Genomic DNA, 26,983 nt, shown 5'->3' with positions numbered 1-26,983 from the left:
ATGTAACCAATACTGAAATCAGAAACGCAATTGCATCCCTCAATGTTAATAAATCATCGGGAAATGACATAATCTCAAATAAAACAATAAAACAACTCCAAAATGAACTGACCTTCCCTTTGACATACTTGGTCAATCTGTCTATATCTACAAATGTATTCCCCTCATGCCTTAAAAAAGCAACAGTTATACCTATACATAAAAGTGGTAACAAAAAGGATATATATAACTACCGACCCATAAGTCTCTTAAGCTCCTTTTCAAAAATCTTGGAAACTGTAATGAAGAAGCAAATTGTTCATTTTCTTGAACAAAACAAATTATTATCACCATCCCAATATGGCTTTAGGGAAAATCTAAGCACCAATGATGCCATAGAAAATCTAACAAGCATAGCCATAAAAAACATAGATGAAGGGAAAAAGTGTTTGGCTTTATTCATAGATCTTCAAAAAGCTTTTGACACAATAGACCATAAAATACTACTAACTAAGCTAAAAAAAATAGGAATGGCCGAAACAATGAACTTATTAGAGTCATATATAACAGGGCGAGAACAACAAGTACAAATTGGCAAACAAAAGAGCAAACTACTATCTTTAAACTATGGCGTCCCTCAAGGAAGTGTACTGGGACCGATCCTATTCATTATCTATATCAACGATTTAACTAACCTTACCATTAAAGGAAACATAATCAGTTTTGCTGATGATACTGTTTTATTATTTCAAGAAGAAAATTGGACGGATACATTTAATGAGGCTGAAAAGGGGCTTAGTGCACTTCAAAATTGGCTTAAAATCAACTCGCTTACCCTTAATATAAGCAAAACAAAATATATAACATTTTCAATAAACGCAAGGAGCCAACCAATAAAATCACTAGAACTAAAACTACACGAATGCCATGGAAATAATATACAATGTTACTGCCCCGTCATCGAAAAAACACAAAACATAAAATATCTCGGAGTAATAATCGACGAAAATCTTAGATGGGACCTACACATCAAAGGTATTACGGAAAAACTCACAAGCCTTATATATTTCTTTAAAAATCTAAGAAACGTATTAAATAAAAAGGATATGAAAAAGGTCTACTACGCATTATGTCATTCTCGAATTGAATATGGAATCATAGGACGGGGATCTGCTACACATACACAACCTGAATACGATTCAAAAAGGAATCATAAAGACCATATTGAAAGTACCAATTAGAACGCCTTCAATTGAAATATTCAATTCCTTTGACGTACCAAATGTACAGCAAATATATGCCAAAAATATATTATTGAAGCTCTTCAAAAATAACAAATCCTCTACTAGACTGTGTATGCATAACACTAGATCGAACAAAAATGATATAAAAAATATTCCAAGTTATAAAACCACATTCGGACAAAGAAACTATACATACTTTGCAACAAAACTCCATAACATCCTTCCCCAAGACATAAAACTAATAAAAAATCCTAATGAATACAAATCATTAATAAAAATATGGCTGAAAGAGGTCAATGAAAAAACCCTAATGAAAACACTAAAAACGATATAGAAGACACTAAAAACGACATAGAAGACACTAAAAACGACATAGAAGACACTAAAAACGACATAGAAGACACTAAAAACGACATAGAAGACAAATAAACCATATTTAAATAACTTTAGTCCGCCTCGGCACAGGACCCCCTAGTGAGGAGGACTAAGAAATACAATATTTTATACTTAATTTCACCATTATATTTTGTATGTAACAATTATTTTATATAGTCGCTAAAATAAAAAAAAATAAAAAAAAAACTGCCACGGTGAGAACCCAGGCAAGCGAACAAAGGGCCATCGCACTAATGAACACGACTACCCGGCCTCTTCGCACTGGGAGGTGGGAAACTGGCCTCCTGTGGCGTAATCCGGAAGCCACATTGCCTGACAACCGGCAGTGCGCGCTGAAACGACTTCATTCCCTTGAGAAGAAGCTGGCAGCAGATCAGAATCTGGCAGCAGCCTACAGCGACAAGATGAGCCAGCTGGTCAACAAAGGCTACGCCAGGAAGCTGTCTAAACTGGAAGCGTCAACAACCGCACCCAGAAAATGGTACCTGCCCCACTTTGCGGTGACAAACCCCAATAAGCCAGGGAAGATCAGGATAGTGTTCGACGCCGCCAGTCGTTGCCGAGGGACCTCCCTTAATGACCAGCTGCTTACCGGCCCTGACCTGCTGTCTTCCCTCTTAGGGAATATTCTGCGCTTTCGAGAGGGAAATATCGCCATTGCCGCAGATATCAAGGAAATGTTTCTGCAGATCAAGATAAGGCGGGAAGATCAGCTGTCCCAACTCTACCTCTGGAGATTACCGAACCAACACGAACCTGATACTTACCTGATGTCATCTATGATGTTCGGAGCCACTTGTTCACCGAGCAGCGCCCAGTTCGTCCGGAACAAGGTAGCCGGGGAATACGAACATGAGAACCCGACTGCCGCAGCAGCCATTCGTTCTAAATTCTACATGGATGACTACCTAGATGCGGTAGATAGTTGTCAGGAGGCTGCCTCACTCGTCCACGGTGTGAGCACCCTCCTCGCGAAAGGAGGATTCCATCTAACGAGCTGGGCATCTAACAGTCCAGCTGCCATAGCCGGTGTTCCCACAGAAGACCGGGCCAGTTCCACAGTGCGGATCAGCGGTGGAGGTACGGAGACAGAACGAGTGCTCGGACTAGTTTGGGACCCATCCACTGATAACTTCCTGTACTCATTCCAAGAGACGATCACCCCAGAAGTGGCCACGCGACCCACGAAAAGGCAGCTACTCTCAATAGTAATGAAAATCTTCGACCCAGTAGGCTTCATCTCTTCTGCGATGCGTCAGAACAAGCCTGCTGTGCTGTCGCCTATTACACCGAAGAAGTAAATGGAGCCCTACAGGCGACATTTCTGGCCAGTAAATGCAAAGTGGCGCCACTGAAGCCCCTCTCCATTCCCCGCCTCGAGTTACAAGCCGGACTCATCGCGGCAAGACTAGCCCAGACCATCCACAAGGAAAGCCAGGCCCGTATATCCCAAACGTACTTCTGGACAGACTCTGCAACCGTATTGTGCTGGTTACGAACTGACCCACGTACGTACTCTGCCTTCGTGGCAAACAGACTGGGCGAAATAGATAAGTTAACCAACATACTCGACTGGAGATGGGTGCCAACCAAGCTCAATCCCGCTGACATCGGTACAAGGGACTCAGATGTGCCCGACCTATCACCCAAAGGAAGGTGGTTTACCGGCCCGGCTTCTATCATTTTACCTGAGAGTGCGTGGCCAAAAGAGCGTGCACCTGTCATAAGGCCCGACGACCAGACACTAGAGGTCAAGCCTCACTACGTCGGCCTTCTATCAACTGCAAGGGAAGCATTACCATCCATCGAGAGATTCTCCTTATGGCAACGGCTGATCCGTGCAACAGCGTGGGTTCTCTGCTTTGTGAAACAATGTCGGATGAAAGTTAACAAATCTGTAGGGGGCCCACTGCGAGCGGAGGAGATCAAGGAGGCGGAAGACAGATGGATAAAAAGGTCTCAGGAGGACGCCTTCAATACTGACATGACCACCCTCAAGCAAGGCCAAATGCTGCCGACTGGTAGTCGTCTGAACCCATTAAACCCCTTCTTCGCATATACGCAAGTCTCCCTAAAATATACACTGACAGACTTCAGTCTGTTTTCAATGCTGCAGCAAGGCTGATAACTGGTGTTCCCAAATATTCCCACATCTCACAACATTTGCGGAACCTTCATTGGCTTAAGTGCCCTGAGAGAATCCAATTCAAACTCTGCTGGATGGTTTTTAAAGCCGTACATGATATGGCACCACCCTACTTGTCGGAACTCTGCATTCCAAACGATGTTAATGTTAGGCAAGCAACGCTTCGATCAGCATCTTCAACAGCCATAGGTAGACTTTCAGTACCTATGCGCAATCACAATACCAATTTTGGAGACCGAGCTTTTGCAGTAGCAGGCCCAACAGCTTGGAACAAACTGCCTTCATATTTGCGAAAGATCGACAGCTCATCTGAGTTCAGAGCAAAACTAAAGACTCACCTTTTCAACTTGTCGTATCCAGAATGATGACCTTTATTCATCAGTAGTATTTCATTGCTCAGTCCAGGGGATTTTCTATTCGACTTTTTTTTCACCGTTATTAACCGTTTATTACGCGTAAACAATTTTTTCAAAATATTTTATAACTGACACCACGCGCAGAAATGATAACAATCGGTATTTGTAAATATAAATTAAATATGTATGTTAGTCGTAAATCTCTAGTTTAAGCCGTAGTTGTAAGTCGTTTTGTAGCGGTATTGTGTAAAAATGCCCACTTGGTCATAAAAATATGTATAGCGTCATTAGTTAAAAGTCTTAGTTGTAAATCACTCGACATTAGTCTTAGTTATAAGTAGAGACCGGATTATATGCATTTGCATATTTGCATATGCAAATGCATATTTAGACCCTTTTCAGCGGTAGTTGCATATTTTAGCAAATAATTTGAGATCTTGCATATTTACGCTTGCTCACGGCCTGCAGAGAACTTAAAAAGGCAAATCATTCTACGATCGCCAGATTTGTGAATGAGGGTATAAAAAAAAAATTTCCTGAATCTTCTGCGGATGAAAATGTGTATGTGTTGCTCTCAGATGCTGCCCCCTATATGATCAAAGCAGGCAAAGCCCTCCAAGTATTTTATCCCAATTTGATTCATGTAACGTGTTTTGCTCACGGAATTCACAGACTCGCCGAAGAAGTGAGATCCACGTTTGCGAATGTAAGTAACCTGATTTCATCAGCAAATAAAGAAGGCGCCTGCTCGTATAAAGGCCTACAAAGAAAAACTGCCAAATATCCCTTTACCTCCTGAGCCAGTAATAACACGTTGGGGTACATGGATCGAAGCTGCGATGTTTTACCATGAACATTTTGAAGCCATCAAGGGTGTTATCAATGACTTCGATAGTGCAGAGGCTTTGGCAGTTTTCCAGTGCAAAGAATCGTTTGACGACGCCAGTATTAAAACAAACCTAGCTATGATTACCACTCATTTCGCCTACATACCTGCAAGTATAAAAACGCTTGAAACTCATGGATTGGCATTGAATGCATCTATTCAGGTTATGAAGGAAATTCGCCTTATGAATTCCCCGTTGCCCCAGCTATTCCCGAGTAAACTCAAAGCAAAAATTTGAAAACATACTGAATAATAACCTAGGGTTTGAACCTTTGTGCCAAATTGATAACTTCATCAACGGGGTGGGTGAAATTTTGCCCGGAACAATAAGTTAAAAAATCGCACCCAAATTTAAATTCTGTCCAGCCACATCAGTAGACGTAGAACGTTCCTTTTCCGCTTACAAAAATATATTTAGCGATCGTAGACACAATTTGTCTACAGAACATTTAGAACAGTACTTAGTCATATACGTTTTTAAAGGTAAATTCTAAATTTTATTGTTAAATACATTTTATAATTGATATTTTCGAAAATATAATTGTTATCCTTGAGAACTAATAGCTTACTAAAATAAAATAAAAATATGTAAAAATACGACTTCCTGTATTATTTCATGTTGCATATTTTGACCCTTTATATGGATTTTCGTGCATATTTTAGCTATTTTTATTGCATATTTGCATGCATATTTTGGGCTATTTTTGTTGCATATAATCCGGTCTCTAGTTATAAGTCTCTCTCTATCTATGAAACTTAGTTATAAACCAAAAGTAATTAAGTCTAAGTAATCAATGCATAAATTAAGTTGTTAAGCGCCCTTGAGGTGATTTTCTCACGAAAACGGCGCTATATAAATAATCCAATCATTATTATTATTATTTCGGACAAGACGGCGCCCTGCGGATGGGTACCCGGCTGCGAGCTCTAGCGAAAACGAAGTGTGTAGCACTGACTCCCGTCATCCTGGATGGAGACCACCCGTACACTCAGCTCCTGATTCGCCACTACCACCAGAAGGCGGACCATCCCAGCACGGAAAAGACGGTCGCAGAGGTGCGGGGCGATTTCTTTGTACTGCGTCTGCGCACTACAAGCAGGAAGATAGCACACGCCTGCCCCACCTGCCACATAAGGAGAAGCAAACCCTCTCCACCACTAATGGGGGCGCTACCACCACCTCGACTGATGCATCACATCCGCCCATTTACACATTGCGGACTCGACTACTTCGGGCCTATGGAGATCACGGTTGGCAGACATCGGGAAAAACGATATGGAGCCATCTTCACTTGTCTCTCGACCCGCGCCATTCACTTAGAACTGGCCGCCTCACTGACCGCAGACTCAGCCATCATGGCCATACAGCAGATGACTGCGCGAAGGGGACAACCCGCAGCCATTTACTCCGACAACGGAACAAATTTTCATGGAGCCGATGCAGAGATGAGAGACGCTCTGGTATCATTGAGCCACGATGCCAGAATGCTTGATGCCATAGCCACCAGTGGCGGCTCGTGACTTTTGGGTGTACTAGAGTGCTAATATTATAAAAAATGGCATTTCTGATGTTGTTATAGCTTAAAATGATTTTTTATTTTTTTTTCGAAAATCGATTTTTTGTATGAAGATTTTCAGGAAATTTCAGTATAGCCGTGCGCCGCACGGAATTCCTGAAAATCTTCATACAAAAAATCAATTTTCGAAAAAAAAAAAAAATTGTTTTCAGCTACAACAACATCAATTAAGCCATTTTTTGTAATATTAGCACTCTAGTAACCCAAAAGTCACGAGCCGCCACTGATAGCCACCCAGGGCATTGAGTGGCATTTCATACCTCCAATGACGCCCCACATGGGGGGAGCTTGGGAGAGGCTTGTACGGTCAGTAAAAAGAGCCCTGAGCACCACACTTAAGGAACGGGCACCTAGAGAAGAAACCTTACTCACGGCCCTGGCAGAGGCTGAATTCACAGTGAACAACAGACCACTCACTCACATATCAGTTGACCCACGCGACGAAGAGCCTTTGACCCCCAACCACTTTCTTCTAGGGTCGACTGGAAAGCGTCCCCTCTTGTCCATGTTTGGCAAAAAGGAAGAGGAAATATGCCTTCGCCGCCAGTGGCGTATCGGCCAGCAACTTGCAGACATATTCTGGAGGCGGTGGCTTCTAGAATACCTTCCCACCATGGCAGCTCGGCAAAAATGGCACAACCCGGTCACACCCATTAAGAAGGATGACCTGGTGGTCATTATGGACTCCACGCTGCCACGGAACAGCTGGCCGCGTGGCCGCGTCCTTGAGGCCGTGCCCGCCGCCGACGGACAAGTCAGGACAGCCCGTATCCAGACAAGTTCCGGAATATATGTTAGACCGGCCATTAAAATCGCCGTCATACTACCTGCTTCAACAACACCAGCCGATCCAATCACCAGCACGACAACACCTGCCTAGCCGAAACCCCTTGCGATGACATCAACTGCAAACACGAGACGCTGGGATGAAACAGAACACGCCCGATGGAGTAGCTGGGCGCAGCAGAGACTGCACCGTGGGGAGTATATCGGACGTACAGAGCCAAAGTCATTATGAGATAACAAGTAGAGGAGAGGCGTATTTATCGTACCCAGTAAAAGTACCGGGTATATTCATGCCGTACTTTGTACTTGTGACAAATCTCCAAAATACCTGGTTCCAAAATATTTGGTTTAATATTTGTACCACAGGTCTTGAAGTACTTCGTCCTTTAAAATATTACTGACTTCTCACTCTCGTCGGTTAGAAAGTTATATGAGGAAAAGGGACAAAGAAATATTTTTGCTTTCGACACTGTAAAATACAGATGCCTTTTCGCTCGTTCCTATTAGAAAGGTGTACAAGGAAAAAGGACAGTTATGAGTATTTAGCCACGGTAATCTCCATTGTCTGATGGTGAATGTCTATGGAAAAACTGTTGACAGCTGAGTGTCTATGACATGGTGTTTGACATTTTCACATCTTGAACTTTGTGTAGTTACTGCGCCGTTGTGGAGATTTTATTGGCAGATTTTAATAAATTGTTTATCCGATATTAGCGAGATGGCTTTGTACCACTGGGATCTTCCACATCCTCTACAAGATAGTGGAGGGTGGCCGAACTCCACTATTGAAAACACTTCGCAGATTACAATTTGCTTTCAGCGCATTCGAAGATAAAGTCACGAAATAGTTGATTTTTAATGAACCTTCCGTAGTATTCCAGGAATAATACGGCGGTAGAGGTGACGGAAAGGCTTCTGCATTGAATTTATCAGGTAAAAAATTAACATAAACATTCAATAACAAGAATCTTATGTCTTGAAAATAAAATACAGATCTTTGTGAGGTTATGATGTGTTCTGGTTATTTCCTAGGTATTGCTGACTACTTGTGCGCACCACATACTCTGATAAAATCTCACACCAGGGTCTACCATCTTTACGAAGAGGTATTCAGGGCAACGCAGAGTGGTTAGTAGAAGAGAAAACTTGTTATTATGTAGCATAGGCTTTATTTAAAACCTATAAAGTGAGATAAACATTACCATTTTGCAGCCAAATCGACGTTTCTTACCAAGTTCGTGTGTAATTCTTAGTTTAAATCTCCCGCCAATGTCACCTGCTAGTTCCTAATGCATCCTTCAGGCGGCGCCAGTAGTGGGGACGCCATCAATGATGCTATAATTTCGTGTTTCATTAGCATTTATTTTGCGAAGGTCAAACACGTTTGGTTTGTTTACAAACATCAAATACCTTAAAATAACCTGTTTTTCAGTATTTGCGCAAAATTTACATTTTTTTTTCGAGGTTATTAACAGTGTGACTGTTCGAAATCCGTAAAATTGCGATTTATTAGAGTTTCGTGTGTTTTTGTTTAGTGTTTTTTGTGGTTTCTTTGTGTTTTCTTGATTATGTCGGATTCCGAACGTTCCGAGAGCGGGGAAGCCGAATTTTCGAGGGCGGAAGTCATGAAGGTGATCCACACGGACACGCGGGGCAAGCGTTCAAGGGTCTGCGCGGAAGACAAGGCCAAGAGGCAGAGGGTTTGTGAATTAGCTCCCGCCGACCCTCGAATTGACCTGTTAACACAACAGATGTCCCAGATGCAGGAAATGTTGCGTCTGCTGCTAGAGAAGCGTTCGGAGGCTCCCGTCCGTGGCGCCTTGGATGACGATGACGATGACGAGGACAGCATCTCCCTGGACACCCCTGCGTCGCTTCGGGAGGAATTGGCAGGAGATTTGGGAATGGGACTCATCCATCCGAATAAGCCGTCTCGCGACTTGGATCTCGGGGAGTGGACAACTGACCTGAAGCAGCCGAAGATACCATCGGCCGACCCAGGGAGGGTGAGAAAAGTGGAGCTCCTTCAGCATCTGGGGACGGCCAACTGGAACAATGTCCGCTACCTCGAGATCCAGAAGTCGTATGCCGCAACCCCTCTCTTCTCAATGTTGGCATTAAACCCTGAATTGAAGCGCCTAGGTCAGGAGGAATCGGCCAGTACGTCAACGGACTCCTTCTGCGGCTCCCTGACCAATGCTCTTTCCCTGCAGGCTGATCTCCTGAAGGCCTCCTTGCAGGAGCTGGTCAACTGGAGTGCGGAACCGGGCACGAAGCTGAGCACTTCCACTCTTTTCGAGAAGGTGCAGTCTCTCTTCGCGGCGGGGTCTGAGTCCCAGAAGGTGTCCAAAGACATCATGCAGATGGTCTGCGGAAAACGGGCTAGCCACATTGAGTATCGACGAGAGGGGGCATTGCGAGGCATCAGCGACGGATACGTCCGAGATGCCTTACGGAAGATTCCGCCCACATCGGAATATCTCTTTGACCCGAACCTCCTGTCGGCCCAGCTGGATAAGTTGGGGGGAGTGAAGAAGTGCCTCGCTCCTCAGCCTAGCACGTCGCGACCAGCTCCTCCCGTTAAACCTGTGACTGTGCAGAACTCGCAGCCCTTTCGTCCTAGAGTACAGCAGGGGAGAACCATCGCGAGAAGGGAGCACCCTGAGAGTCGAGGTCCAGAACCAGCCCGTAGGGCCGCTAAAGCTTTCCCTCCCCGAGGTAGGTTCCGGCCCAAGGAAAGAGCAGGGAAGCCAGACCGTAAGAGGTTTTAACAGCGGGCCCTCTTTTCAAGGGGGTCAGTTGCGCTCATTCGCAGGTAGGTGGAGGAACCTTGGTGCCCCTACTATCATCCTTAAGATGTTAGATGGCTACCGAATTCCATTTTCATCAAAACCTCCACTAAATAATAATATTGATTTATTTAACTCCCCTTTCGCCACTAAGACTTCTGTGGCAATGACAGAACAAATAGAAAAACTCAAAGCCCTTAAGGTTTTAGAGTCGGCACCTGCCACTCCCTCATTTATTTCTAACATGTTTCTGGTCCCCAAATCAGATGGCTCAAAGAGGCCGGTCTTTAACTTAAAGTATTTAAACAATTTTCTGACTGTCAGTAAATTTCGTCTGGTAAACGTTTATCGAGTTCCTACTTTTCTACAACCGAATGACTGGATGGTTAAAGTGGACCTCACACATGCTTACTTTCATGTACCTGTGAGTGAGCAGCATAGATGTTTCCTTAGACTTATCTATAGGAATGAACTCTTGCAGATGACATCCCTCCCCTTTGGCTTGGCCACCGCACCTAAGGCATTCGCAACCTTCACTAACTGGGTAGCGCAGGAACTGCGGAAGAGAGGGATGAGAATTCTAGTGTATCTGGATGATTTTTTATTAGTAAACCAATGCCTGCCTACTTTAAAACACCAGTCTATTGAAATGGTGGAGTTTTTGCAAGGCTTGGGATGGCATATACAATTTGATAAGTCAATATTAGAACCATCACAACAAGTTCAATTTCTTGGCATCAGCTGGAATACTCTAACTAATGAAAAGTCTCTCCCTCAGAACAAGGTTTCAGCCCTATCTTATTTGTTAAAGGGTTTTATTCAGACGGGTAGGTGGTCACTAGATAAGGGGCGCAGCCTCTTGGGCTCTTTAAACTTTGCTAGTTTTGCAGTTCCAAGAGGCAGGCTCAACAGCCGGCACATACAGAAAGGGTGCTTAGGACTCAGACACTACCACCCTTGGGAGTCATCACCAATTCCGGCAGCTACCGCTCGGGAATTGAGATGGTGGGTTCGATCGCTCACCCTGACGTCACCTATACATCTGCCGCTGTTTGAGCATTACTTGACAACCGATGCCTCTGATCAGGGTTGGGGTGCCCAGCTGGACGAAAAGCTTCTCAGCGGTGTGTGGGCTGATGACCAGCTGAATCTTCACTCCAATGTAAAGGAGATGCTCGCCGTGTTGGCTGCCTTGTCTCCTCACGCGCTTGAGCTATCTGGCTCGGGTCTTCTGATCCAGTCGGATAACAGGTCTGTCGTATCTTATCTCCGCAAGGAGGGTGGTACCAGGTCAACTCAACTCCTGAGCTGTACTCGACTAGTGCTAGATGTTTTGGATAAACACTGTGTCTCCATGACAGCACAATACTTACCCGGTCGTTTCAATGAAGTAGCGGACTGTCTATCTCGTCATCGTGCTGTACCCGAATGGCACCTGCTACCCTCTTTCACAGAGGTAGCATTCAGAAAATGGGGACGACCCGAGATAGACCTATTTGGCTCTAGGACAGCGCATGTGGTTCAAAGGTACGTTTCTCTTGATTTTCAGGACGACAAGGCAGACTACCACAATGCTTGGAGCAGGGACTGGGACTATCAGCTGGCTTGGATCTTCCCTCCCCCGTGCCTCATGCCAAGGGTTCTTTGCCACCTGAACAGGGCAAGGGGATTATACCTGGTAGTGGCTCCTCGTTGGGAAAGGGCATTTTGGAGAGCGGATCTGAAGTGTCGGGCCTTGGGTCCACCTCTTACGATTCACAATCTAGGAGAAGCACTGATAGACACCAGGACCAACAACCCCCCTCCTCAAGTAGAGTCCTTCACTCTGGAGATTTGGCTTTGTGGGGGTGGGACAAAAACCTAACAAGATGGTCAAGTCAGCAGAAGGAACTTCTTAGATCCGGGTGGAGAAGTTCCACCCTTCGCACTTATGCTCCGGCATGGCGGAGGTGGCAGCGCTGGGCGTCAGAGAATCAGCTCGATGCCACGCGTCCCAAAGCTGAAGACTTAGCCAGGTTCCTAGCCGATCTACACATCAGAGAAAAGCTATCGCTGAGTACCATTTTAGTTCACAAGTCAGTGGTGTGTACCTTAGGCTCTCCCGAAGACAATAGAGAGCTGAGCTCCAATCCGATAGTGAAGAAGATATTAAAAGGGATATCTTTAGCTAGATTAAGGCCTTCAAAACCCCCCATTTGGGACCCGAGGATTGTATCATCATGGCTGGAGAAGAATTTGCCTCAACATATTACTCTCTTTGAAGCATCAAGGAGAGCAGCCACCATCCTGCTTTTGGCATCAGGGCGCCGAGTCCACGATCTCACATTGCTCCATTGCACAGCTGAAAGATTGTCAGTGGACAGTGAAGGCATCTCCATTTGGCCAGTGTTTGGTGGCAAGACAGATTCGGCAGACTGGCAACAATCAGGGTGGAGACTGGCTCGCTCGGAGTCTAGGAACATAGACCCTGTCTATTGGACGGAAAAGGTCATAGAACTGTCAAAGGAACGGAGAGCGCAGGCGATACTACCTAGCCTATTTATTACAACTTGTGGGACAGTGAAAGCGGCCTCCAGGGCAGTAATTGCAGGTTGGATTAGGACAGTCCTCAGGGATGCTGGTGTAGAGGATCCACCTGGCAGCATCCGTTCAGCAGTGGCATCTCTGAACTGGCTGCAGAATTATAAGCTGGACGATATACTGTCACGTGGTAACTGGAGAAGTCCCAATACCTTTGCCAGGTTCTATAGAAGGGAAATTGCAGAATCGGCTGGCCGAGTCAACACCGACCCATCTGTTGCTGACCTTTTTCAACCTCTGTAACTGGTTAGCTGATTTCTGGAAATCTTGCCCCTATTTTCTTTTTAGCAAATAAATTTAAATATTATATTTGATTCACATTAGCATAATGTCACCAGGCGATAACAAACAATATCTCACTTTATAGGTTTTAAATAAAGCCTATGCTACATAATGAAAAAGTTTTACCTTACAATAAAACTTATATTATGTACTTAGCTTTATTTAAAACCTAGGCAAGGGCTGCCTGATGAGATCTAATGAAACACGAAATTATAGCATCATTGATGGCGTCCCCACTACTGGCGCCGCCTGAAGGATGCATTAGGAACTAGCAGGTGACATTGGCGGGAGATTTAAACTAAGAATTACACACGAACTTGGTAAGAAACGTCGATTTGGCTGCAAAATGGTAATGTTTATCTCACTTTATAGGTTTTAAATAAAGCTAAGTACATAATATAAGTTTTATTGTAAGGTAAAACTTTTTCATTTTACATGTAATTCATTAACAATGTCACCGGCCAAATGCTTGTGTTGAAAAAGTGTTATGAATCGATCAATTGAAACGAAAACATTGGCAAAACCAATAAATATATTAATTAACTGCTTTAATGCTTTCAGGAAGAATAGGAATGAGTATTAGCGTTGATTGGAATGAACCAGAAAATCCAAATTCTGCTGCCGATGTCGAGGCGTTTTAAACAGGTTTTGAGTTAACAGTAAGTTACCTTTAGAGATGATATTACAGACAGCAATGTAGGAAAACGTGTTAATTTTTCATGACCATATTATATATGTTTTGTTAAAATGGTGTTAGTGTTTCATGCTTAATAAATAATTTCTAGGCAGTGTAATACGCCTTACAACATTACGCTACGAATGTACAAAAAATAAAAATCATATAAAAAACTTGCAAACATTGTTTATTTTGAACACCTGTAAGTAATATTATTCCTTCTTGTTCCTCCCCTCCCTACCCCTCAACTTCCCTTCTCAGTGCTCAGCACGCCTAAGGTCCCCGTTCTCATCCAAGAGTACTCGGGAAAGTAATACTTGTTTAATTTAATGTTTTCCTACTGCCCCTGCAAAAACTCTCAGATCAAGGTGTCAATGTGTGCCGGTGCCCTATTGAATTTACAGTATTTGTGCGGGCTTCACTAACTTGGTCCCGTACAATCATGTTAATGATTTTTTTACAAATGTTGGATCAAAATTAGCCAAACAAATTACATTTCGTGTTAAAAATGATGCAGAAAAACCAAATGAAGCTCGAAATCTGGAAAGAGAACTTAATTTCAAACAAATAACCGCTGACGAAATCAAAAACATAATTACTTCCCTAAAACCAAATGTGTCATCAGGGGATGATGTAATCTCAACCAATGCAATAAAACATCTCAGTGAAGAAATTACCTTCCTGCTGACACACCTTATCAATCTATCTATAGCTAAAAGCGTATTTCCCACATCCCTTAAAGAAGCTACTGTTATACCTATTTATAAACAAGGATGTAAAAATGATATCAATAACTATCGACCAATAAGCCTTCTCAGTACCTTTTCTAAAATATTGGAAAAAGTACTAAAAAAACAACTTATGATTTACCTAGAAGATAATAACCTAATATCGAAATCTCAGTACGGTTTTAGAAAAAACTTGAGTACTGCCGACGCCATAGACGATATCATAAATACGATCACAAAAAACTTAGACCAGGGAAATAAATCTTTGGCAATTTTTATAGACCTGCAAAAGGCCTTTGACACGATAGACCATAAAATCAACCCGAACTAAATGCAATCCAGACAGCGTCTTTTAGATAAACCTATCTTATTTTTTATTTTTAATGTGCGACATCTGTTGACTTTTCTGCAAGTCTAGAATGAATATTTATTTTTCGGAATAACTTTATTGAGTAAAACCTCAAATTGTAATATTTAAATATTGAAGACAATATTAGTGATTTTTAAACGAAAATCTGAAACAGAAAAATCAGAAAAGGAAACGGTCACATCTGGGACTCGAACCCAGGACCCTTGTCTTTCCGGGACAATGCTCTACCAACTGCGCTAAGAATCTTGCGATCATACATAAAGATAGTTGCCAATAAAAATGTGCGGTGAAAAAATGAAGACAATGTTGGTAGTTCTTATTCGAAGTATGACACAGTTAAAAGTGACCGAGGGGAATAGGGTCCCATTAGCGGCACGTTCCAGAGTGGAAGATACTCTCAGTATCGCCCTGGTGTAAGACCACCATTCAGAATTGAAACGTTGCTTGAAATGGCTTTAGCCGTGTTTGGTGACCAGATCTGAATAGCCAGGTACTTCCCCACCTTCCTCTTCCCCATCTCCCTCCCCTCCCCAATACCCTCAGCCTCACAACATACCCCAATTGGGGATGCCATAGTCTCACTGGCTCCAGACGGGAGCAGTTGGGACTCTTGTGCGGTAATACTGTAAAAAAAAAAAAAAAAAAAAAAAAAAAAATTACAAAGAAACTCACAAAGCTCATGTACTACTTTAGAAATATACGCAATGTACTAAGTATAAATGATTTATATAAGGTATACTATGCTCTCAGTCAATCACGCATAGAATATGGGATTATTGGATGGGGATCTGCCTCAAACATCCACATGAAGCAGCTTATTAAAACTCAAAAAGCAATAATAAAAATAATTCTGAAAGTACCCATAAGAACTCCATCAAAAGACATTTTTAAAAATTTTAAAGTGTTCAGTATTATAAAACTATACTCAAAAAATGCACTAATCAAATTTACAGAAAAATATGAGTACCCTGCTGACCAACACAACTATATTACAAGGAAGAAATCCTCAAAACTACTGAACATCCCAAAATTAAATACGTCTTTTGGCCAGAAAAATCATCATTTCCATGCTACAAAACTATATAATGCCCTCCCAATTGAACTCAAAAACACAACGGAGACACAAAAGTTTAAAAACGAAATCAAATTATGGCTAAGTAAACATGAAGATGAGGAAATCAATAAAATTATGAACTGAACAAATGTGAAGACAATTTTTTAATTTTTTTTTTGTAGAAATTAACAAGGAAATCACGATCTACACCTATACAAAAACCTACAGTCCGCCTCGAAACAGGAATACCTAGTGAGGAGGACTGCGAATAATATACTTAACTTTGTAATTATAATTGTCGTTAATAAAAAAAAAAAAAAAAAAACTCTAGACTCGGCCTCGACACTACGCTCTCCGCGCAGGCCCATAGCAACGCCCAGCCTAACACGCGCGCGATTGCGCGTGTGGACGAGAATCACCTTGTTTTCCACTCTACAATGTTCTGGAAGTAACTCCTCGCTGGCCCGAGCAACCCCCGCATTCATGGAACATCACACGTAAGCATACACCAAACCTTTGCCCATTATGTGCCTATTTAAAAGCCTGTCGCAAACGTCTGCCAGACGAAACCAAAATGAGAGATAGATTTGTTAAATTCAATCAGTCAGGATTTATTTTTGGATGTATATTACGTACCCCTTTTGTGTTATACTATGTGTGTGCTTGTTTAACTGTAAATACACTCATGAATCATCCCATTGTAGCGTTTCATTTGACGAGAGAGTGGAGTTGAATTGTTGAATCTGTCCCCCGTGTAAAGGCATAATTGCCGACCCCAACTGAGCTAATCCATGTGTCTCCTGATTCTACCACTGAAGCTGACTGCCGGCAACTCAATATTGGCCCCCTACGTGGCTCCCGAAACTCAACAAAATCCATCATCAAAACATACATTTCTGACATTATAAAATCAGATTTAGAAGTGGCAGATTTGGCAATAAGAATGCAGAAATAGCCTTTTCCAAGATACATGCAAATTTGGCTTCCAAAAATATGAGTTCGTTACAAACATAGCAGTGTCATGTTGTTTTTAAAATAACATCAGGAGAGTCACAAAGTTTGAAACAATTAATTAATATGTTTTTCAGGAAATTTCTGTTTGGTCGTGCATTTTTGTAATATTAGCACTCTAGATTTGCCAAAAGTCACGAGCCGCCACTGGATTCTACATGGTGGTAGGAGTAAAAAAAGATAAATAATTTTGTCATCAAATTACCAGCCTTATCTCTTTTTTCTCAATTTTTCTTAAAATTTAATTTTATTTTTATATATCCATAAATTTTATTACAAGATACAATCTCCTAATAAAGCTGATGCTTGTGCTTATGAGAGGAAAACTTATTATTAATTACTTATATATTACAACTATTTGTGTATATTATAGTGTAAACTTATAAAATGCAAAAGTTTAAAATGAAGTTACAAAGTGATAATTTTCAAAATGAAGGTTATTGTTTTAAGTGAAAAATGATGTTTTAAAGTGAAAGGTTACAGAGTGAAGTTAAGTGAAAAAATAGAGATGCAGCTTTAATATTTTACCTTGTAACAGGCGACACCTGCAATCTCTTGATGTTGCGATTTCTCTGCAGGATCCTCTCCAGCTTGACCAGTCCGTCCCTGTCATATATGTTTAGGTCCATGCGATACAGCATGCACTCGTACTGGTCAGGGGAGTTTTCCACCTGGGACCAGTACAGCATCCGGGCCACCCAGTCAACAGTCAGACTCAGGGCGGTACCGTTGATTGACAACACCTGGAAAAACAAAATTTATTTTTATGAAATTTCTAAGTAAAAGAAACATATTTTAAAAATTGTTAATGGTATTGAAGACAGCCCTGATTTAATAAACCTTATAGCTTTTCATATGCCAATCACATGTTGGTCACCAAATTGAGGACTTGGAGAAACTAAGTCACTGGCAAAGTGGGAGGCAAGAGAAGCAGAGAAAGGTAACCAATGCGCCGGAGTGACAAGTATCAGTGGCGACGGTACGTCACTGTCCGCAGCTCTCCACGCAACGCAGAGTCGCGAGGAGTGAAGGAGCCTTGTCCGCCATGGAAATTGGAGTGGGGGTCACGATCCTCAGCAATGAGTAACAAACTACCAATGAGGAGAAACAAGAATATCCAAAATTCTATTTTATTTTAACAATATATATCAGAACTTAGTCTTTTAGTAACTTGCTTGTACATAAATTGCTGTTTGTAATACTTTTACAGAGGTAGTTGGTGTTTATTTAACTGTGTGGAGTTTAGATACAAGAAAGCTATAATGTCATATCTCTTCAATCAATATTATCTGTGTCAAGCTGTTACAAGTAAAACGTGAAAATATTATAAACATAGCAATTGAGCACCTTAGTGTGTCCCGTCTTGTCCATCCGCGACACATAGATCTCCTGCTCCTGGTTCATCCAGAAGATCATCCCCTCTCTCAGGGACACGGCAAAGTCCTCGGGCTTCCCCGGACTCCGGGAGACGGTGTAGGTGTGCCCTTCGCCTAAGTCCAGGTCCGCCACCTTGATGGAGTCAAAGAAGGAGATGGCCAGCCTTGGAACGGGCGATTCGGTGTCGGTGGCCGAGGAAACTATGTGCGTTTTGGGACCGTAGCTTGCGTCGGTGAAAGCTTGGACCTACAAAATTACAATGACTTGTGAACTTTATAATAATCATAAATATGAACCATAAACAGTTATTTTTTTGCCTTCTATAAATTCTAAAATTATTTTATGCGCATAAATTTTCGCCGTGACCCAGTTGATCTATTTTCGCAATAACTTGTGTTTCGAGTAGCTACATATATTCAGAGAAGCAATATTTTTAATTATGCCTATCGGCAACGGCGGCGCACAGGGGGTTAAAACAATAATGTCATTAGGAAATGGTTCCAGATGGTGATGAAGGTTAATTGGTATATCAGTTTAGATTTGTGTGTGGGAAGGGGGGGGGGAGAGATATAGAGATTGATACTTCTTGTGGATTTGCAATGTGGTACCTGGCAGTAGTAAGTCACGTTGGTGTGGACGCCCCTCAAGGTGTGTTCGTACTGCTGCGGGGGTAAGACAGTGGGGGAGGGGGCCCCCCCTCCACTGTACCAGCAGTGCACATTGTACCCGCGTACAATGCCATTCATGTGGATGGGGCGGTCCCAGCGGAATACCACACTGGCTTCCGTGTCGTTCCTACCAACAATAAGTCACTGTTAATAATTTGTATTCATTTAACTACTGGAATGCTGAACTTCCGTCAAATATAAATACCTCCATGTGTCAACGGTAAAATGATGTTTAAAATATCGTCAAGGATAATACATATCAAGATATATTATGTAGCATAGGCTTTATTTAAAACCTATAAAGTGAGATAAAACATTACCATTTTGCAGCCAAATCGACGTTTCTTACCAATTTCGTGTGTAATTCTTAGTTTAAATCTCCCGCCAATGTCACCTGCTAGTTCCAAATGCATCCTTGAGGCGGCGCCAGTAGTGGGACGCCACCAGTGACGATATAATTTCATGTTTCATTAGCATTTATTTTGCGAAGATCAAACACGTTTGGTTTGTTTACAAACATAAAATACCTTAAAATAACCTGTTTTTCAGTATTTGCGCAAAAATTACATTATGTAGCATAGGCTTTATTTAAAACCTATAAAGTGAGATAAACATTACCATTTTGCAGCCAAATCGACGTTTCTTACCAATTTCGTGTGTAATTCTTAGTTTAAATCTCCCGCCAATGTCACCTGCTAGTTCCAAATGCATCCTTGAGGCGGCGCCAGTAGTGGGACGCCACCAGTGACGCTATAATTTCATGCTTCATTAGCATTTATTTTGCGAAGGTCAAACACGTTTGGTTTGTTTACAAACATCAAATACCGTAAAATAACCTGTTTTTCAGTATTTGCGCAAAATTTACATATTTTTTTTCGAGGTTATTAACAGTGTGACTGTTCGAACTCCGTAAAATTGCGATTTATAGAGTTTCGTGTGTTTTTGTTTAGTGTTTTTTTGTGGTTTCTTTGTGTTTTCGCGATTATGTCGGATTCCGAACGTTCCGAGAGCGGGGAAGCCGAATTTTCGAGGGCGGAAGTCATGAAGGTGATCCACACGGACACGCGGGGAAAGCGTTCGAGGGTCTGCGCGGAAGACAAAGCCAAAAGGCAGAGGGTTTGTGAATTAGCTCCCGCCGACCCGCGAATTGACCTGTTAACACAGCAGATGTCCCAGATGCAGGAAATGTTGCGTCTGCTGCTAGAGAAGCGTTCGGAGGCTCCCGTCCGTGGCGCCTCGGACGACGATGACGAGGACAGCATCTCCCTGGACACCCCTGCGTCGCTTCGGGAGGAATTGGCAGGAGATTTGGGAATGGGACTCATCCATCCGAATAAGCCGTCTCGCGACTTGGATCTCGGGGAGTGGACAACTGACCTAAAGCAGCCGAAGATACCATCGGCCGACCCAGGGAGGGTGAAAAAAGTGGAGCTCCTTCAGCATCTGGGGACGGCCAACTGGAACAATGTCCGCTACCTCGAGATCCAGAAGTCGTATGCCGCAACCCCCCTCTTCTCAATGTTGGCATTGAACCCTGAATTGAAGCGCCTAGCTCAGGAGGAATCGGCCAGTACCTCAACGGACTCCTTCTGCGGCTCCCTGTCCAATGCTCTTTCCCTGCAGGCTGATCTCCTGAAGGCCTCCTTGCAGGAGCTGGTCAACTGGAGTGCGGAACCGGGCACGAAGCTGAGCACTTCCACTCTTTTCGAGAAGGTGCAGTCTCTCTTCGCGGCGGGGTCTGAGTCCCAGAAGGTGTCCAAAGACATCATGCAGATGGTCTGCGGAAAACGGGCTAGCCACATTGAGTATCGACGAGAGGGGGCATTGCGAGGCATCAGTGACGGATACGTCCGAGATGCCTTACGGAAGATTCCGCCCACATCGGAATATCTCTTTGACCCGAACCTCCTGTCGGCCCAGCTGGATAAGTTAGGGGGAGTGAAGAAGTGCCTCGCTCCTCAGCCTAGCACGTCGCGACCAGCTCCACCCGTTAAACCTGTGACTGTGCAGAGCTCGCAGCCCTTTCGTCCTAGAGTGCAGCAGGGAAGAACCATCGCGAGAAGGGAGCACCCTGAGAGTCGAGGTCCGGAACCAGCCCGTAGGGCCGCTAAAGCTTTCCCTCCCCGAGGTAGGTTCCGGCCCAAGGAAAGAGCAGGGAAGCCAGACCGTAAGAGGTTTTAACAGTGGGCCCTCTTTTCAAGGGGGTCAGTTGCGCTCATTCGCAGGTGAGTGGAGGAACCTTGGCGCCCCTACTATCATCCTTAAGATGTTAGATGGCTACCGAATTCCATTTTCATCAAAACCTCCACTAAATAATAATATTGATTTCTTTAACTCCCCTTTCGCCACTAAGACTTCTGTGGCAATGACAGAACAAATAGAAAAACTCAAAGCCCTTAAGGTTTTAGAGTCGGCACCTGCCACTCCCTCATTTATTTCTAACATGTTTCTGGTCCCCAAATCAGATGGCTCAAAGAGGCCGGTCTTTAACTTAAAGTATTTAAACAATTTTCTGACTGTCAGTAAATTTCGTCTGGTAAACGTTTATCGAGTTCCTACTTTTCTACAACCGAATGACTGGATGGTTAAAGTGGACCTCACACATGCTTACTTTCATGTACCTGTGAGTGAGCAGCATAGATGTTTCCTTAGACTTATCTATAGGAATGAACTCTTGCAGATGACATCCCTCCCCTTTGGCTTGGCCACCGCACCTAAGGCATTCGCAACCTTCACTAACTGGTTAGCGCAGGAACTGCGGAAGAGAGGGATGAGAATTCTAGTGTATCTGGATGATTTTTTATTAGTAAACCAATGCCTGCCTACTTTAAAACACCAGTCTATTGAAATGGTGGAGTTTTTGCAAGGCTTGGGATGGCATATACAATTTGATAAGTCAATATTAGAACCATCACAACAAGTTCAATTTCTTGGTATCAGCTGGAATACTCTAACTAATGAAAAGTCTCTCCCTCAGAACAAGGTTTCAGCCCTATCTTATTTGTTAAAGGGTTTTATTCAGACGGGTAGGTGGTCACTAGATAAGGGGCGCAGCCTCTTGGGCTCTTTAAACTTTGCTAGTTTTGCAGTTCCAAGAGGCAGGCTCAACAGCCGGTACATACAGAAAGGGTGCTTAGGACTCAGACACTACCACCCTTGGGAGTCATCACCAATTCCGGCAGCTACCGCTCGGGAATTGAGATGGTGGGTTCGATCGCTCACCCTGACGTCACCTATACATCTGCCGCTGTTTGAGCATTACCTGACAACCGATGCCTCTGATCAGGGTTGGGGTGCCCAGCTGGACGAAAAGCTTCTCAGCGGTGTGTGGGCTGATGACCAGCTGAATCTTCACTCCAATGTAAAGGAGATGCTCGCCGTGTTGGCTGCCTTGTCTCCTCACGCGCTTGAGCTATCTGGCTCGGGTCTTCTGATCCAGTCGGATAACAGGTCTGTCGTATCTTATCTCCGCAAGGAGGGTGGTACCAGATCAACTCAACTCCTGAGCTGTACTCGACTAGTGCTAGATGTTTTGGATAAACACTGTGTCTCCATGACAGCACAATACTTACCCGGTCGTTTCAATGAAGTAGCGGACTGTCTATCTCGTCATCGTGCTGTACCCGAATGGCACTTGCTACCCTCGTTCACAGAGGTAGCATTCAGAAAATGGGGACGACCCGAAATAGACCTATTTGGCTCTAGGACAGCGCATGTGGTTCAAAGGTATGTTTCTCTTGATTTTCAGGACGACGAGGCAGACTACCACAATGCTTGGAGCAGGGACTGGGACTATCAGCTGGCTTGGATCTTCCCTCCCCCGTGCCTCATGCCGAGGGTTCTTTGCCACCTGAACAGAGCAAGGGGATTATACTTGGTAGTGGCTCCTCGTTGGGAAAGGGCATTTTGGAGAGCGGATCTGAAGTGTCGGGCCTTGGGTCCACCTCTTACGATTCACAATCTAGGAGAAGCACTGATAGACACCAGGACCAACAACCCCCCTCCTCAAGTAGAGTCCTTCACTCTGGAGATTTGGCTTTGTGGGGGTGGGACAAAAACCTAACAAGATGGTCAAGTCAGCAGAAGGAACTTCTTAGATCCGGGTGGAGAAGTTCCACCCTTCGCACTTATGCTCCGGCATGGCGGAGGTGGCAGCGCTGGGCGTCAGAGAATCAGCTCGATGCCACGCGTCCCAAAGCTGAAGACTTAGCCAGGTTCCTAGCCGATCTACACATCAGAGAAAAGCTATCGCTGAGTACCATTTTAGTTCACAAGTCAGTGGTGTGTACCTTAGGCTCTCCCGAAGACAATAGAGAGCTGAGCTCCAATCCGATAGTGAAGAAGATATTAAAAGGGATATCTTTAGCTAGATTAAGGCCTTCAAAACCCCCCATTTGGGACCCGAGGATTGTATCATCATGGCTGGAGAAGAATTTGCCTCAACATATTACTCTCTTTGAAGCATCAAGAAGAGCAGCCACCATCCTGCTTTTGGCATCAGGGCGCCGAGTCCACGATCTCACATTGCTCCATTGCACAGCTGAAAGATTGTCAGTGGACAGTGAAGGCATCTCCATTTGGCCAGTGTTTGGTGGCAAGACAGATTCGGCAGACTGGCAACAATCAGGGTGGAGACTGGCTCGCTCGGAGTCTAGGAACATAGACCCTGTCTATTGGACGGAAAAGGTCATAGAACTGTCAAAGGAACGGAGAGCGCAGGCGATACTACCTAGCCTATTTATTACAACTTGTGGGACAGTGAAAGCGGCCTCCAGGGCAGTAATTGCAGGTTGGATTAGGACAGTCCTCAGGGATGCTGGTGTAGAGGATCCACCTGGCAGCATCCGTTCAGCAGTGGCATCTCTGAACTGGCTGCAGAATTATAAGCTGGACGATATACTGTCACGTGGTAACTGGAGAAGTCCCAATACCTTTGCCAGGTTCTATAGAAGGGAAATTGCAGAATCGGCTGGCCGAGTCAACACCGACCCATCTGTTGCTGACCTTTTTCAACCTCTGTAACTGGTTAGCTGATTTCTGGAAATCTTGCCCCTATTTTCTTTTTAGCAAATAAATTTAAATATTATATTTGATTCACATTAGCATAATGTCACCAGGCGATAACAAACAATATCTCACTTTATAGGTTTTAAATAAAGCCTATGCTACATAATGAAAAAGTTTTACCTTACAATAAAACTTATATTATGTACTTAGCTTTATTTAAAACCTAGGCAAGGGCTGCCTGATGAGATCTAATGGAGCATGAAATTATATCGTCACTGGTGGCGTCCCACTACTGGCGCCGCCTCAAGGATGCATTTGGAACTAGCAGGTGACATTGGCGGGAAATTTAAACTAAGAATTACACACGAAATTGGTAAGAAACGTCGATTAGGCTGCAAAATGGTAATGTTTATCTCACTTTATAGGTTTTAAATAAAGCTAAGTACATAATATAAGTTTTATTGTAAGGTAAAACTTTTTCATTATTTCGTTACCAAGAGAATAAAATAAAATAGGTTTACCTACCAATAAAACTTATATTATGTACCTAACCTCATTTAAAACCTAGGCAATCACTGCCTGGTGAGAACTAATGAGAAAGAATGCCGTAAACAAAAGTCGCATAGGGGACGCTTTACTTTTGGGTCAATCCGCACCAAATCATCCAGAAAATTTTGGATTTGTCACCCACCATCTCAGATTTTGATGAAACTTTAAATTTTTAATCCTTCCATATAGATAAGAAAATATACCAAATTTTACCTTCCTACCTCAACTCGTTTTTTTTTTTATGGGCAGTTGAAGTTTGGGCAAAATAAGCGTTTTTACATATTCCGAGCACTCCGGAAGAGCTTGTACCTTCAATGAAAAAAAATTGTATCTTTGTCATTTATAGTGCAAATGCAATGAAAATTTTCAATATTATCAAGAAAACTATGCTGATTGCAGAAAAAAATAAATAAACCCTTTACATTTATCTACTTGACTTTAAAAAATTACCAAAAGTAATTTTTTAAGTAATTTTTGGGACGGAAAAGGTACTTTACAAAAAAGCAATATCTCGGGAAGGTACAGTGTTAATGAAGTAATTTTTTTTTTATTCATATCTACAAATAGCATAGAATCACATACAAAAATAAAATTCATGGCATTTTACTTGCTTCAATAAATAAAATCCATTTTAAACTTTTTTCAAACTTTTTGTAATTTTTTTTTATTCTTATCTACAATAAACATAGTACAACCTAAAAAAATAAAACTCCTGGTATTTTGTGTGCTTCACAGTGTAGAAACGTTTTTAACATAAGAAATCTTTATCATACAGAATTGTTCTAGGTTTTTTTAAATCTAGATACAAAAATAAATAAAATCCATTTTAAACTTTTTGTGATTTTTTTTATATCTATTTTTAGTTTGTAATTGGGCAAGTTATAGTTTAGGTATATAGCTAGTAATATAGGTTGAATGAATGGACTAATATCAAAGAAACAGTCCTAGAGACAAGTCACTACATGGAAATGATGTATCTGCAACAAGAACAAGACAGAACATGAAAATTACATGAAAATTATTCAAACTTGAAGGTAGCATAAAGTTCATTCAGGTTACAAAGCAATAGTCTTTTTTGTTCATGAACATTTTTGGTTATGCTAACTTTATCTTTTTTCCCTGGCATAACACGAGAAAATTCATCGTTTTGGTAGAAATTTTTAACCAAAGCTTAAACCTTTTTTCTACTCCACGAAGTTGGAGCGAGAGTTCGAAGCTGAATTCTCTCACGGCGTGTAACTTGTATTTCCAATTTTTTTTTAACCAACTCAACAAGCCTGTCCATGTCATTAGCTTTTTCTTGAATACATCTTGGTATTTTTGCATCACATTTTACTGGGGAAAATTCTTTTTCTAAAACTTTACTTACTTTTTTCTTTAAGGTTGAACAAGCAGAATCTAACTTCCGTTTAGCGTAACTAGACTTACTGTGGGATGGTATTGCATGTAGTTTAAATGGAGATTCTCCAATGTCAGTTAAAGAAGTGTTGATTTCTTGTAAAAAAATTTCTTTGTTTAAAACATTTTCAACTTCACTTATGTCTTCTTGAAAAGTGTTAAGCTCTTCAATTTCATTGTTAAGGTTTTGGCTCTTACTAATTTTTGCTCTGCATGCATTACAAATTTTTTGTCCAGGGATTGCTTTATTAGTTACTTTTAGAATGGTATTAATGTTCTCTGAAAATTCCAAGGATACTGTTCTTAAAGTTTTTGTAATTTTCCTTTTGTGGCTTTGGAACGGGTCAAAACAAGCTTTTTGAAATGTTTCATATTTATTTAAGTTAAATATTCTGTGGTGCTCACAAATGTTGAAAACCAAGTCTGTAGATACAAAACGTCTTTGTTGAATAAGCTTTTTTTCAAATTCACTTAACAAATCCACACTCGTTAATTTCTCTGACTTAGTATAACTTTTTTTGTGACATTCAGTACCATTATGTTGTCCCACAATACATTTAACTAAACTTGTTTCGATTAGAGAAATTTTAACAACGTACACCATAACATGAAACAACTACTGTATTTATATAGATGATCACTGCTTTGAAGCTGACTCAGAACTAAGCATGTCAGAGGAAACAAAGCATGTAGTATCCTGCAAACTTAGTGATGAGGCAGATAGTAATTTTCATGTTCTGTCTTGTTCTTGTTGCAGATACATCATTTCCATGTAGTGACTTGTCTCTAGGACTGTTTCTTTGATATTAGTCCATTCATTCAACCTATATTACTAGCTATATACCTAAACTATAACTTGCCCAATTACAAACTAAAAATAGATATAAAAAAAATCACAAAAAGTTTGAAAAAAGTTTAAAATGGATTTTATTTATTTTTGTATCTAGATTTAAAAAAACCTAGAACAATTCTGTATGATAAAGATTTCTTATTTTAAAAACGTTTCTACACTGTGAAGCACACAAAATACCAGGAGTTTTATTTTTTTAGGTTGTACTATGTTTATTGTAGATAAGAATAAAAAAAAATTACAAAAAGTTTGAAAAAAGTTTAAAATGGATTTT

At 42.1% G+C, this 26,983-nt stretch overlaps 3 protein-coding genes across 4 annotated transcripts in view; 2 read left to right on the top strand and 1 right to left on the bottom strand.

Moving 5' to 3' along the window:
* Positions 1-26,983, bottom strand: part of LOC149409174 (proto-oncogene tyrosine-protein kinase ROS-like) — a 264,442-nt gene that overhangs the window by 97,511 nt on the left and 139,948 nt on the right. Inside the window, exons 19-21 of the mRNA XM_089650093.1 lie at positions 18,846-19,032; positions 18,208-18,483; positions 17,389-17,603 (exon numbers count right to left, since the gene is read on the bottom strand). Of these exons, the coding sequence (XP_089506219.1) occupies positions 17,389-17,603; positions 18,208-18,483; positions 18,846-19,032 (678 nt within the window). The remainder of the gene's footprint in view (positions 1-17,388; positions 17,604-18,207; positions 18,484-18,845; positions 19,033-26,983) is intronic.
* On the top strand, positions 8,744-13,498 carry LOC149409183 (uncharacterized). Of its 2 annotated transcripts, XM_089650099.1 has the most exons (3): positions 8,744-10,088; positions 11,709-12,985; positions 13,238-13,498. In XM_089650099.1, the coding sequence occupies exons 1-2, from the start codon at positions 8,939-8,941 to the stop codon at positions 12,980-12,982; spliced, it is 2,424 nt and encodes an 807-aa protein (XP_089506225.1). In that variant the 5' UTR covers positions 8,744-8,938; the 3' UTR covers positions 12,983-12,985; positions 13,238-13,498. The 2 variants fall into 2 exon arrangements, with proteins under 2 accessions (XP_089506225.1, XP_089506224.1); XM_089650098.1 differs by having other exon boundaries at positions 11,709-13,497.
* LOC149409182 (uncharacterized) lies at positions 19,501-24,159 on the top strand. Its single transcript, XM_089650100.1, has 2 exons — positions 19,501-21,033; positions 22,654-24,159. The coding sequence occupies exons 1-2, from the start codon at positions 19,890-19,892 to the stop codon at positions 23,925-23,927; spliced, it is 2,418 nt and encodes an 805-aa protein (XP_089506226.1). The 5' UTR covers positions 19,501-19,889; the 3' UTR covers positions 23,928-24,159.

This window comes from Hesperophylax consimilis, unplaced genomic scaffold (genome assembly GCF_061612785.1).
Source record: "Hesperophylax consimilis isolate HC1 unplaced genomic scaffold, BYU_Hcon_1.0 scaffold_34, whole genome shotgun sequence".
Classification (NCBI taxonomy): Eukaryota; Metazoa; Arthropoda; class Insecta; order Trichoptera; family Limnephilidae; genus Hesperophylax; species Hesperophylax consimilis.
This window is presented reverse-complemented; position numbering and strand designations above follow the sequence as displayed.